Source organism: Carassius auratus, chromosome 27, assembly GCF_003368295.1.
Source record: "Carassius auratus strain Wakin chromosome 27, ASM336829v1, whole genome shotgun sequence".
NCBI classification, from domain to species: Eukaryota; Metazoa; Chordata; class Actinopteri; order Cypriniformes; family Cyprinidae; genus Carassius; species Carassius auratus.
The window spans coordinates 35,129-48,839 of NC_039269.1; the positions used below are offsets into that span (position 1 = coordinate 35,129).

The window sequence follows — 13,711 nt, forward strand, 5'->3', positions numbered from 1 at the left end:
TAAACTAAATCCACAATCCAACTCTGTTTATAGTGCCAGTATATTAAGATGGATTGTAGAATAAATGTTTAAATGTCCACAAATATTGCATCTGATAGGGTCCGTGCTAACTGGAGATCAATGAAAATGATTTCTGGCATCTGGTTGGATCAAATTCAATCTATTTTCATGTGATTTTGTTTTCACAGTCATTACTATGCCGAGCTGATGGTCATAAATAAGCTGCAAAAGTCACTTGACTGATACAGATTTATATATATATATATATATATATATATATATATATATATATATATATATATATATATATATATATATATATTGTTTTTATTCAGTTTTAAAGTTCAAAAGTAGTTAAAACTAAATGGAATTGAAAATATGAACAGAAAACACTTTGTGCTAATTCTTTTGTCAATATTCACAAAACAGCAGAACAAATCCACAGTCCTCCTCACAATGGTACCTCATAAATGTGGTAGAGGTTAGAGCCTTCATCGGGCCAGTAGTGATAACACTGCTTCACACCGTTCTCAGTGAGAGGAGTCAGCATGACAATCACCACACACCCGCTCTCCCAGACCATCTGCAAGAGAACACACATGACATTATACACACTACATGACCATCTGCACAGGAACACACACACTGCACAGACACATACCATACACACTCTCCCTGACCATCTGCAAGACACACACACAGACTCTTTCAGACCTTGTGTTAGAGATCACGCAAGAACAATCTCTCCAACAAGATCTACAAGGCAAAACAAACCAATAACGCAGTTTACCTGCCAGAAGTCAGCCACGGTGGAGGGCAGCGGGCCCTGAGTGGCGATGTATGCAGGATTACGAGGGTCATGATCCATCTAAGAAAAAAAACAACTAAGTAATACCATTCTGCACTATATGTAGTCTGGTTGTATCTAGTTTTAAATAATACACATGAGAATGAGCATTCAAAACACAAAGAATAAATTGCGCACATTAATAGTTCAGTTTATTTGCATGCATTGTCTGCATCATTATGGTACCAGCATCATTACAATGCTGCAAAGGTGGCCATAAAATCCGTACTGCACACAATTTGCACAGTGCAATTTTCCATATTGCATGGTTCTGAGTGATAAGTTGATGGCCAAATTTTCTGTAAAATAAAATTAACTGCGATAACAGCAAGTAGTGCTCAGTAACCAGCTGTTATGTGCCTTCCTCAAGGGCGTAGTGGTGATGAAGCAGGTCTCAGTTTTTGCGTTAACTGGTCCACAGACAGTTAATCAATGGCTTCTTTCCAAAGTAATTTACTCTTATTGTTTTCTACAAATGCAGTCACACTGCAGTAAACTGAGGTTAAAGTGTCCTACATCTAATGGTTTTTCCAGTTTGTGACACAGTTTGCATTATATTTGTAGTCTGTTGTTTAAGCAACAGTTTTTCTTTTTTTCTGAAGTATTATATGTAGTTAGGGCTCACGATTGGGCTGGCATTGATGTAGTCCGAGTTGCCTTGATTGTTCTCTGCCTTCAGAGTTATTCTGCAATGATCGTCTAAACAAAAAACAAACAAATTTCATTTTCAATTCTGAAAAACACATCACAGAAAATCAATAATATGTTGATGTTAATGTTGATGTTATCATAATAATATGATATGTTTGTGTGTGTGACTCACAGGCTATGACTGTGCTTGCGCGGTTTTTCTTGACGTTGCCGTCTCTTTGGCCGATGGTGGTGGCATTGGGCTCAGCCTGGTACGCACAGAGAGCCTCCCACTCAGACACCAAACGAGTCTTATTTTTCAGGTGGTCCTCCATATACGCCTAAAGAAACATACAGGAGGTTTTGTGAGTCTTGTGCCATTATCCAGTGGTGAAAGATAATTTAATACCCCTGAACGAAATGGAAATTTAAAGGGTACGTTTTCCTTTGTTTTTTTTTGTTTTTTTTTTACAGATATTAATTCATTTCAAAAATTTATTTTAATGGCTGCTGAAAATTTAGCTTATTTAATTTAATTTAATTAGGACATATACAACTAGAGAATAGTTATTTCACTACTGTAATAACTGTAATACACTCACTGTTTTTTTATTTTATTAAATAAATGCAGTCATGCCAAGGATAAGATACTTCTTTCAAAAAGATGAAAAAAATTAATGACAACTAATTCTAACAAAATTATATTAACATATAACCTATATATATATATATATACACATTTTAAATAAGATACAAACCACTAACTAACAATTACATTATATTACTTTTTTTACACACCAAATATATTTGTGCATTTTAATTTTCATAAAATATTAATGAACTTCATTGGTCATTCCTCACTTTGATAACTATTACAAAAATGGAAACTGAAATAACAATAATACATTTAAAAAATAAACTGAATAAAAACTGAATTTTACGGTTTATTGTTTGTTTTATTTTAATCCTTTTATTGATACTTAACAAGACAACACATAATTATACATTCAGTGAAAAAAGTATTTCATGTTTGTGAGTGAAGATTTAAGCTTTACCATGGCACCAGTTTCCACTGAATAAAGGCATCCGTGTTGCATTTTCAAACTTTTACAGTGTTCTCGTATGTTGGTTTGTGCATGTACCAGTATCATGTGACCAGTAGAGATGTCCATGTTAGAATGGACGGGCTCTTCACTCCAGGACGAGGTGCTAGTGCGTGCAGAGGGGCTTGGCATCGGGCCGTCACTCAGCTGAGATGACACACTATTTATACGAGAAGAATGAATAGGATCTGGCTTCTCTACAGGAGGCTTTACTGCCATTCTCTGCCTGCACAACTCCTAGGGAGAAAGAGATGGAAATCTCATATCAATCAAAGAAATACTCTCGAACAAGCAGCCAACACACACACACACACACGCTCTTTGGTACCTGGTAGGTAGCAGTGGCGTCAGTGGTGGAGTCAGAGCCAAGGTTGGTGAGCTTCTCTTTGAGTTTGTGATGAGAGCGATGACGCAGACAGTAGACCACGCTGGACGCTATTAAGACTCCAATTATACAGATGATGGAAATCACAGTCAGAATTAGAAACTTCAGAGATTCGGAGCGACTGTACTTAGTGGGAATCTGATTCAGTTTGCTCCTCTAGAAAGAAACAGAAAGACAAGTTGAAATACATTTCTTTAATTTGAAAGAAATTTGAAAGTGCATTTATTTTCTGAAGTCTGTTTTATAGAGTTTATTTTAAACATTCAATAAAATTTATTTTATTTTATTCTTTTTGTATATTAACTTAAAAATGGGAACATCAAATCCTTGGAGAGAAATGACAAAGAAATTTAAAAAGTGGAAAGAATCTTACATCAGTGACTCCAGCCTCTATAATCTTGACTTTTGCTTCTTTCTCCAATTCATCCTTTCGATGGACTGAAACAAGAGAAGAATCAGAATCAGTGGAGATCTGAGTCCTTCTAAATCTGAACCGAGACATTCATGAAAGAGCTCATCTTGTATAGCATGCGCATAGTTGAGTCTCTCTGAACTAACCTGCCACATTAGCCACATCCGCTGTAGTGATGTTCTGAGCATTTGGACGGACCTGAAATGTCACAGCTGGACTAACAACACTATACAAATGGCAAAAAAACAGTTAATTATTTTGAGGAATCATGTAAATGTCCAACAAATATGAAATATACCCTCTAGTGTTTTAACCATACAACTTATGAATACAGTTAACAGTGTTTTTAAAAACTAAAGAGTCATCCATTAAATTATTTTCAGACCTCAAACCTGTCGGAACTTAAAGGTCAAGATGAAAAGTGTGATGTACATTCAAGTGAACTGAATTATTAAGAAAGAAAGAAATGCATGGTGGGCACTTAGTTCTGTCCATTAGTTATTGATGAATGCAGGCAGATCTGAATGTTCTGTTTGTTTCACCAGAGGATCGAATTATGATATTTTAATTAAAATATAAAAAGTAAAGAACTTTTAAAAGATGAAACATACAGATTATAAAACTACTACTAGGATTTAATTATGCCTTCCAATATGCCTTAACTCTATATTTTTTCTCAACTTAATTTCTAAATTTACCCTTATATTCTAAACCTACAGTGTCATTTGAGAAATAATAAACCATGACTCACGAGAGGTCGGAGAAATCAGTCATTTGAATCTTCGCTTTGCGAGCCACCAACTCCATTAGATTCAAACCAATATTAGTGGGAAGATTTCTAAACCAGAAAGAGAGAAAAATTATAATTATTTTTTTTAAAGATCTCTTAAAAACTATTTATTCGAAAGCAATAAAATTATAAAAATGACTAAAATACAAAATTAAGTATTTATTTAAATGTACAATAATACTTAATTCTTAATTCAATAATACTTAATTAATGTTCTTTTGAACTTTTTATACATCAAGCAATCCTAAAAAAAAAAAAATGTCATAGTTTACACAAAATATAAACTATTTTCAATATTGATGATAATAAGAAATGTCTCTTGAGCAGCAAATCAGCATATTAGAATGATTTCTGAGTAATCATGTAACACTGAAGACAGGAGTAATAATGCTGAAAATGTTGCTTTCCCACCATAACAGGAATATATATAATTTGAATATATATATATATATTACACATAATAATAAATTCATATTACATATTACTATACTTTACATTTTAACAGTGTTGCTCATATTCTGATCTAATGTTTGGCAATATTGCATAGAGAGAAACTGCCCAATAAAATACACGTATGGGTGTAAGAGTCACATGTAAATATCTCACTCTGTGTCAGTAATAATGTATCCGTAGATGTCATTTTTAGGGTTGCTCTGGACATCCAGCTGGAGATCCTGTGCTTTCATGTTCTTACGGCGTGGTGCAGGGTTTTCCTTCAGAGCAGAGGAGGGCGCTATAGCTGCTGCCTGGACCCAGCCTTCTACCTCCTCCACTCTCTCTATGGCCTTTTTCTGCATCCCCACCTCTCGATGTGTGGTTCGGCTACGAACCGTCTCCACAGACACACCCCGTCCCTTATCAACAGGCTCAGCTTCTGAGCTGGAGGTTTTATCCAGGTACTCCAGCAGCTTTCCTAAAAAGCCCACATCCTGCTAAAACAGGAAGTAAACACAGGCTGAATGTAAATCCATCCTTGAATCCATCCTTGAAAGAAATTCAGTGCATAATATTAGTTATTTGAATTTATTTAATTGAAATGTAATCTAACATTCAACCAATCCCCTGCAGGAAAATCTGAAAAGTCATACTAAATCAAGCTGGGTTTTAAAAACAAAAAAAAATATTTTTATGGTTGTCAAATTAACATGTTAACATAAGGAATCAATAGAATTTGTTTAACTGCAATTTGTTAAATTGCAAATAAACTATATTGGAATAATAGACAGTCAAACTATTATATATATATATATATATATATATATATATATATATATATATATATATATATATATATATATATATATATATATATATATATATATATATATATATATATATATATATATATAAAAGTAGGATGAACCTAGAAAGACCTAACAAATGACTTGAAAAAAATAAATAAATAAAAATAAATAAATATATATAAATATATATATATATATATATATATATATATATATATATATATATATACATACACACACACACACACACACACACACACACACACACACATATATATATATATATATATATATATATATATATATATATATATATATATATATATATATTATATAGGTTTACAGATTTAACCTTAAGAGTGGGAAGAGAATGTTTGTATTTGTGTACTGGCATAAAGTATATTTCTGACCTAATACAACCAACACTAGCACTACCTTGCTGTCCATAGTTCTCTTGTCCTCCACTACCGTCTGTCCCTCTGAAAGAGAAACATCATGATCATTAGAAATGCTTGTCTATGTGTGATTGACGGCTTTGCTTCAGAAGATGTTACCTGTCACAGGTGGGATGGTTCGGACTGTCTTTTGAGTGACTGATGAACTTTCCCCATTCTCTTCTCTCTGATTCTGAGCACTGTCTTCAGGGGCTTGATCCATTACATAACTCTCAGGATGCTGGTCCTCATATTGCATGTCTTCATCCTCGTCCTCAGGACTCTGCTGTGTCTCCAGGTCTCTGGGCCTTTCTCCTTGACCTGCCTGCTTGTCTGCCACCTGCAGAGCGTCCATGATTAGAACAGCAAGCTTATCCAGGTCTGCTGCCTTCAGACTCTTCACATCTGCCCCACTCTGCCTTCCCACGTTCCTCAGAACTTTCCAGATGAGGGATTCTGTGAAGAAGTGAACGTTATTAAATCTGGAGGAGATTTGATGATCTGATTATTGGTGAAATATAAAAATGCTTTTCTGAGGGTCAGTCTCCAAAGCATTCTGATTTTTGAATTTTATTTGCTTCACATGCCAAAAAAGACTTTAAAATGACTTATTGCATTATCATGAGGCAACATCATGCAATGGATGGTTGGCGGTGAACTAGTAAAAAAAACAAAAAAACAAAAAAAAACATTTTGACAAAAAAAAAAACAAATTGCATACTGAACCACTAAATTTTGGCCTGTTCTTCACACAAAACTATCATTGGGCTTTTAATAGTCTAGTTTTAGCTTCTTCTGTGGTACTATTTGCTACTTTATTGTCTTTTAAAAAGCTTGACAAACTCTAAGCTACATTTGTATTCTGTTAATGATCTCCTTTTGTTTTTCACAGAAAAAAGGAAGTCATACAGGTTTTGATAACACTAGTAAATGATGACAGATAAGGGGAGCAGGTGCAAGAAGGAAGAGAAGATAACATCATACCATCCACGGGTCTAAGAGAGTCACTGGCGGAAGACTTTGTTGATCCATCTTTTAAATAGAGTCGGTCCACTCTGGATCTGTCTCCCAGATCAGACTGAGGCAGTTTGTTCTTGGAAAGATACTTCTGAAGAGCGGCTGTGAGCAGATCTAACCCCTCGTCCTGCTGGGGAACTGGTGCCGCATCGCTCTGGTATCGGATGAGGTCAGGGTAGGACTGTGACTTAAAGGGCACCTCTGGAATGAACTGAGGAGGGGACGAGTCACTTTCAGGCCGTGGTTCTCCAGTGCGATAATATTGAAGCTCCGGCCCCTACACAGGATAAACATAGACATTTAAAACATTATCTATTATAATAAGCTTAAAAATACATATATATATGGGTAAATCACACTTGCTATGTTTATGAATTTAGCAAATTTAATCAATTTTACAATTCAGTCTGTCACGTTAATAATTTAGCATATTGTTGGGCCTAAATATGAGATATCTTTTCACTTTTATTTGATAAACAATTCTACTACTGTGTTCAGTCACCACCCAATGTAAATCTCTGACTTAATGCAAAACCAAAAGCACAGCCCCAGGACATACACACCTTACTCACCTTGTGTGCTGATTTTGGTAGCAGTCCCAGGTCCTGCAGGTATTTCAGGGTCTTCCTAACCTCAGCCTCGGATGATTTCATTCTCTTGTCTCCAACAGCAGCCCCATAACCCTGCGGCCTGTCAGAATATCAAGACATAAGCCATGACTGTATGAATCACAGGTAATAATCAGAGATAACTTGAATCCTCTGTAAAGCTCCTGTGAACTTTTATGTATTGCAATATAGAATAAACTGTGTTGCTAAACCTCAGTTTTTATTGAGAAATTGCAATGCTCATATCAGTTTAATTAACTTTTATTTAGATAAACTGATCTAACTGAACTAATAATAAACTATAAAAATCTACAAAATTAAAGTGTTGAGTATAGTAGATTATTTGGTTTAGGATTCCCATGAAGAATGGTCATACTAAAATCTCTCACTCTGACTTTGACCGGTATCACAGCAAATCTGAGCACAGGGTGTGAAATTATTGATTTTCTACAACTCTGTTAGAGAGAGATACCTGTAACTAGAGGTTCTTGCTAAGTATCTTTAAGCAAGATAGTGTGTTTGAACAGCATCATATGTTTTCTGAGAGTGATGAAAAGACAAATAGTATATATGGAGCTTGTTTAGGTGTGATTTATGCAAATGATTTTTCATCTGTGATGTTTCCTTCCTATGGCTATATAAGTGTGCAAACTAACTAGCGAATGTTAGTGTGTTTAACCTTGGCTCTGGTAATGGTAGGGAAACTTTGCGTAGTTTTGAGAACTCGTTTGATAAAACTTGTTGTGTGACGTCATCTTCCCAAGACAACCCTGCAAGGACAGAATGAAAGCAGAAGATTTTGACTCATCTTACATGAATAGTCACACACACACAGAGCCTCTGATTTGATCCTGAGGAGCTCTAGGAGCAGCCTTTATAACCATGGTGACAGTGATGTGTGCGGTTGCTATAGTGACATTAATGCACCTACCTCTGTGTGCCAGTTTCTGGAGCAGCGTGCGGAATCTCTCTACCGTTGCTGCTGTGACGTCATACGTGTAGACGGCTGTTAGCGGAGCGGCCTCACAGCGGCCGAACATGCCATCTACAGAGACAATCAAATCAACAGCCACTTTAGAATGACAAATATGTGCACAAGAATACTTCATGCTGTGTGTGTTTTTATGTGTATTTTTAGATCCATTAAGAGTCTCATCTTATTAAAAACAGTCACCAGGGGCAACTGAGACAGGACCAGCTGGAGTCGCCGTCACCTGCCTTATACGCAAAGACAATTACATTTGCATCTCTATTTTGCACTCACACGAGGGGAAACACCTCGCTGTGTTATTATTCAGTGTGTAATTGGAGCACAGCAAAAGATCCTATATGCTGTGACATCAAGAGTCAAATCATGCCAATCATAACAGAAGTCATTTCCATATAGAATTCTTATTATTACAGCAGGAATAAAGTCTTCCGTTCTAAGGATTGGAGAAAGGGAAGAAAACCGAGGTCAAAATTAAATACTACTTCTTTGTGCATGATTTTTTAAAATTCAAATCTTAAATGAAAATAAATAAATAAATAAAACATAAATCTGATTTGTGATTATGTGTGTATATATCAGCTATGAGTCTTAACTAGCATTTTATGATATTCATTTTTAAAGAGTATTTTGTTTTTAACATACTGTTTTTGCATCAATGCCAAACTAATTCATCTGTTATGAACAATTTTTACTGTTTTACAATTTCCAAACAAATAGAAGCAATTAAAGGAGATAAAGAAGCTTTCATTTGTACAGTATTTAATTGACTAATTTGATCCTATAATAGGACTTACACATATTTATTTAATAACTATAATAATTGTTTATATGTTTATATAATATATTAGATATATTAGCCATTTTTCATTCTTGAAATATGCTTTCATCTTCTCATTGTCAAAATTAAATAATGAACACAAAACCAGAATCTGCTCTTCATTCAGTAGAAATATCACACCCATGTCACATATGAGTAAGAAAGGAGGTTAAGTCTATGACCTACACGTGAATGATTTCATTCATATAACCCTCTCATTGATGAGGTGTCATATTGTTCCAACAAAAAGACTGATTTTTATGGAGAAGAGTTCGGAATGGTTGCTAAGCAACACAAAAATGATATTAAAGAGCACTGTGTGTGGGTGTTGGTGTATTTGATAGGGTGTGTGAGAGACTGTATTTGTTGTGAGTGTGACATAACAAAAGAGTTAAATGCACTGTATTCATAATGTACACAGCTGCTGAATCCAGATGAAAATAAAAACCAAGTGCTTGATCAAACAGCATGATGCATGAGATCTACAGAGACCGCAGGTCCCAAATGCAAGTGTGTGACTCACCATTAAGACAGACTTCATAGTTCAGACACAGACCCTTCTCAAACAGGCAGCCTGAGAGAAAGAGAAACGGAATTTTAAGAGGGCCACACCAAAGACTTATAAATAATTATAACGATAACTCCAAAGTTGGAATAATCCTTCTAATTCTTTAAGAATAGTGTAGTTCAGATCACAAAAATAATGATAATGACACAGAGTTGTAATCACTTTCAGATGGATGAATGATAAAACAATGACATTGCATTTAAAGCAACACATGACAAAAAAGAACGTTACAGTATGTATTGATGTGAAGGATAATATATATTCCCTAAAACTTTCTTGATGTAAAAAGGACTCAAAAAAGGATTTAGTTTTACTTCATTTTTTATGCAATGACACTCCCTATTAACTGACTGATGTCACTGAATTAGGTGTCCAGAGATATCACTCCTCCACAGTTTTTTTTTTTTAGGGATTTCAACAATATCTCAAACTGGACTCCAAGTTGCCCCAAGAAAGACTGAAATCAAAAAAATAAATATTTAATCCACAAATTATGCTGTCCACATCAGTTTTATAGATATCTTCTACTACTGTATATCAGAGGATAAACATCTAGGAAAAACTTTACTTCAACTAAGAATTCCTGAGGAATAAAAAGCAACATCTGAGCAGTCAAACTTTCCTCTGGGCTGCACTGTATCTTTGTACTATATGCTTTGCTGATAATAACATATCTGTGTAGGTAACTTTTACAATCGAGAGGGCAGAAATATGTCAAACAATCCTTCTCTGCATTTTTGCTTATATTAAATTCCTCAGAATCCTCACCCTAACAGCTGGGATTTCTTGTTTTTAATCAAACCACACGTGCATTTTGCTGTTTTTAAAATTTGTCATGATGATGACTTCATTGTCAGACAATGTTTGCAATTTTTTCTTGTCTACTGGTAAACTGATCGTGATGTATGGTATTACAGGACTTACTGCAGAGTCTTTGACATTGACACAAATCATTCATAGTAAATTCAGCTCACACAAACGCTCTCACGCCAAGTGCCTCAGCAGAAAACAGCTATTTCTCGGGCTCTGAATGTCAGTGAGGGGTTTAGAAGAATCTGACCTCATCTACTCATGTGTGATTAACAAGCCATGAATCCCTTCTTCTGGTTTTATTTAAGCCTGATTCTTCTTTGCATCATCTATTCTAGTTTTAACATTGACTGTCATGACTGTGTGATAAAATACAAGTACTCCTTTAGAAATTACTTATAGTTTACCCATTTCAGATAATCAGCTAAAAGCTCTACATGTTTAGTCTGATTCATAAAAAAGACATTTATCCACATATTCATTTAGAATTAAACAGCCTGATGGATGTATAGACTTACGGATGTATTATTTATTTAATTGCCCACTAATCTACTACGGACGTCTACACATAAGTACATCAATATATAAATAGCTCAACATTTTGAAGGTTAATGCACACACATCCCTCGCCTTTGATAACATGATTGTATTTTGACGCAAATAGAGCAGACAGGATGCACCCACACATGACACATATACACATAAACAACGTCATAAATAATGCATGCTTGCCTTTTTATATTCCTATTAAAACCTCTCTGTTACTATGGAGAGCAGTTTGTGTGCTCAGTTTAGAGGGAGGCAGTGTGAAGCTGCATTCACAGTTCATCAGAATGATGGTGGACAGACTGTTTCCTCACTGACATCCTCTCAAATAAATCCACTGACACTCATCAGCTCAAATTATGAGCCACAGAGGTGAGTTTCTTGTGTGACCATGAGGTCACCTTCTGCATGAGGCAACATCTGAGTTATTTTTTAATTTAAGGCATTTTTAATATAAGACGTTGGATAAAAAGCAACATTTGCCTCTGCATTACTTTTGGCCCAAGATCAAGTCTGATTTAAAGACCCTGGTCTCATGAAAATACATATAAATAGTATGGCAAATAAAAACGAAAACTCTTGGTACTTAAACGCAAAAATGGACTTTGCCGTGCTTATGTCTGGCGTGCATGTGATATGCAGTTTTCATATGCATATGGTATGAAATTTGTTGGCATGCATATAATACACAGTTTTTGTTTACAAATGATACAAATCTACCCCAGGACCCTAATCCTACCCAACGTGTAGCATATACAAGCCAAAGTCTATTTTAGTGAATCAATACCATGAGTTTTTATTTGGTGTACTATTTGGATTAAAAAGTCTTGGCAACTCTAACATAGGCAATAAAATAAAATTAATAAAAAATAAACAATAAAAATGAATGAATAGTTTAAAATAAATATGGAATAAGCTGGAATTTCACTATTAAATAATCTGTTAAAGTAGCATTTTGTAGAACTATTTTGTGTGTTAATAGGTAGGTGTTACATTTGCTCTTACTATATTAGTTTTATGTAATCAATACATTTTATTGATCTGTAACTGCAAAATCAAACTAAATTTAGCCTACATTACTTTTACAGAAATTTAAATGCTTCGGCATCAACTGGCTGTCTTTTGGCTGACAAACCTCAAGCATAGAGTATGAGTGTATATATATATATATATATATATATATATATATATATATATATATATATATATATATATATATATATTCACTTTTGAAAGTCAGTTTGGAAATCCTTTGTTTTATGGTCTGAGAGGAGCCCCGATCTTTTTACTGACTAGTATGTCAGTTTATAATGTACATCCATTCAGCTATTCATGCAGCCTAGTGCAATCAAATCAATATGAAATTAACATGCTTCAACCTGTTGCTATAGTAACAGTTGCTAATGACTGACAGGATGACCTTTTCTGGGCTGGGTTTATGAATCACACACAGACCCCGTATCAACTCTATTACTGTGGCTCATGCTGTGAGCAGGGGCGAGCTGTAATCTGTGATGCTTCATTTCCTGTGCTTCTGCTGCTACTGCACTGACTGCAGACAGAGGCCCTCCTGAACACACAAACAACTGATGTTCTGACCAATAATCTGATTAAATAACATAAATAATACTATGCATTCGTCAAGATAACAGGCCCAGTGTCCATCACCGTTTCTCAAGCTCCGGACCCAGTTATGTAATGAACAGTCTATGAAGTCCTACAGCTTCACATTGTATGACTTAAAATCATTGAATGTACAAAATGAAGCTATTTCAGAGAATGGAGTGACTGATGGATCAGCCAGTGTTGTATTTTTTGCGGAAACCTAGCTATATTATTAGGCTATTATCTCTTTTTTGTCGCTCATTCTTTATTGGCTCCATAAGGAAGACCGCGCATCCACCCGACAGAATACACAGCTCTGTCTAGAAAACAGATACAAACCATTGGAAACGACTCGGAAGGGAGACACTGACTTCTTATAAAAATATAGGGATATATATGACATGGCGCGCACTTCAACTCGCCCTTTCCCTACGGAAACGCACGCGCGCATGCACATACACATTTACACGCACACTATAAAAAACTTAATGTTACCGAATTTTTGATCTGCCGTAGAGGCGAGACTGGCCCGAAGCGCAAGGATGGTGAGAAACAGGTGAAACGATTCCATTCTTCCGATCAAGCGTCCATCTCCTCCGCTCATTATTAATCCATGCCAGCGGTGGCTTTCCTTCTGTGCGCGAGGTCTGAGATGATGGGGGATGGATGGAGACGGTGTGGAGATAGAGGGAGAAATGGGAGAGAGTGTGAAAAAAGTGAGGAGACGTCAAGCGTACGCAAAACCTATCAGCTCGCACCGCAGTCCGCGCGACGCCAAAATCAGCACTGAACAGCAACCCGCCTCTGACGTCACGGACACAAGCGCACACAAACACACTACTAGTGGTGAGGCTAAGACAAATTGACGAAAAATGAGATCTATCTATCGCAAAAAAGAAAAAAA

General features: G+C 35.5%; 1 protein-coding gene across 3 annotated transcripts in view; it reads right to left on the reverse strand.

The window, feature by feature from the left end:
* Positions 1-13,641, reverse strand: part of LOC113044950 (receptor-type tyrosine-protein phosphatase N2-like) — a 28,301-nt gene extending 14,660 nt beyond the window's left edge. Inside the window, exons 1-18 of one of the 3 annotated variants that reach the window (XM_026205000.1) lie at positions 13,303-13,641; positions 9,802-9,852; positions 8,402-8,515; positions 8,150-8,240; positions 7,426-7,552; positions 6,830-7,139; positions 5,966-6,301; positions 5,847-5,890; positions 4,774-5,096; positions 4,129-4,215; positions 3,524-3,603; positions 3,339-3,403; positions 2,909-3,121; positions 2,620-2,817; positions 1,671-1,818; positions 1,473-1,546; positions 791-868; positions 464-583 (exon numbers count right to left, since the gene is read on the reverse strand). In XM_026205000.1, the coding sequence (XP_026060785.1) occupies positions 464-583; positions 791-868; positions 1,473-1,546; positions 1,671-1,818; positions 2,620-2,817; positions 2,909-3,121; positions 3,339-3,403; positions 3,524-3,603; positions 4,129-4,215; positions 4,774-5,096; positions 5,847-5,890; positions 5,966-6,301; positions 6,830-7,139; positions 7,426-7,552; positions 8,150-8,240; positions 8,402-8,515; positions 9,802-9,852; positions 13,303-13,411 (2,568 nt within the window). In that variant the 5' untranslated portion in view covers positions 13,412-13,641. Of the gene's footprint in view, positions 1-463; positions 584-790; positions 869-1,472; positions 1,547-1,670; positions 1,819-2,619; positions 2,818-2,908; positions 3,122-3,338; positions 3,404-3,523; positions 3,604-4,128; positions 4,216-4,773; positions 5,100-5,846; positions 5,891-5,965; positions 6,302-6,829; positions 7,140-7,425; positions 7,553-8,149; positions 8,241-8,401; positions 8,516-9,801; positions 9,853-13,302 lie in introns of all 3 variants that reach the window. The other 2 variants (XM_026204999.1, XM_026205001.1) reach the window with 2 other exon arrangements.
* Between the last annotated feature and the right edge of the window lie 70 nt (positions 13,642-13,711).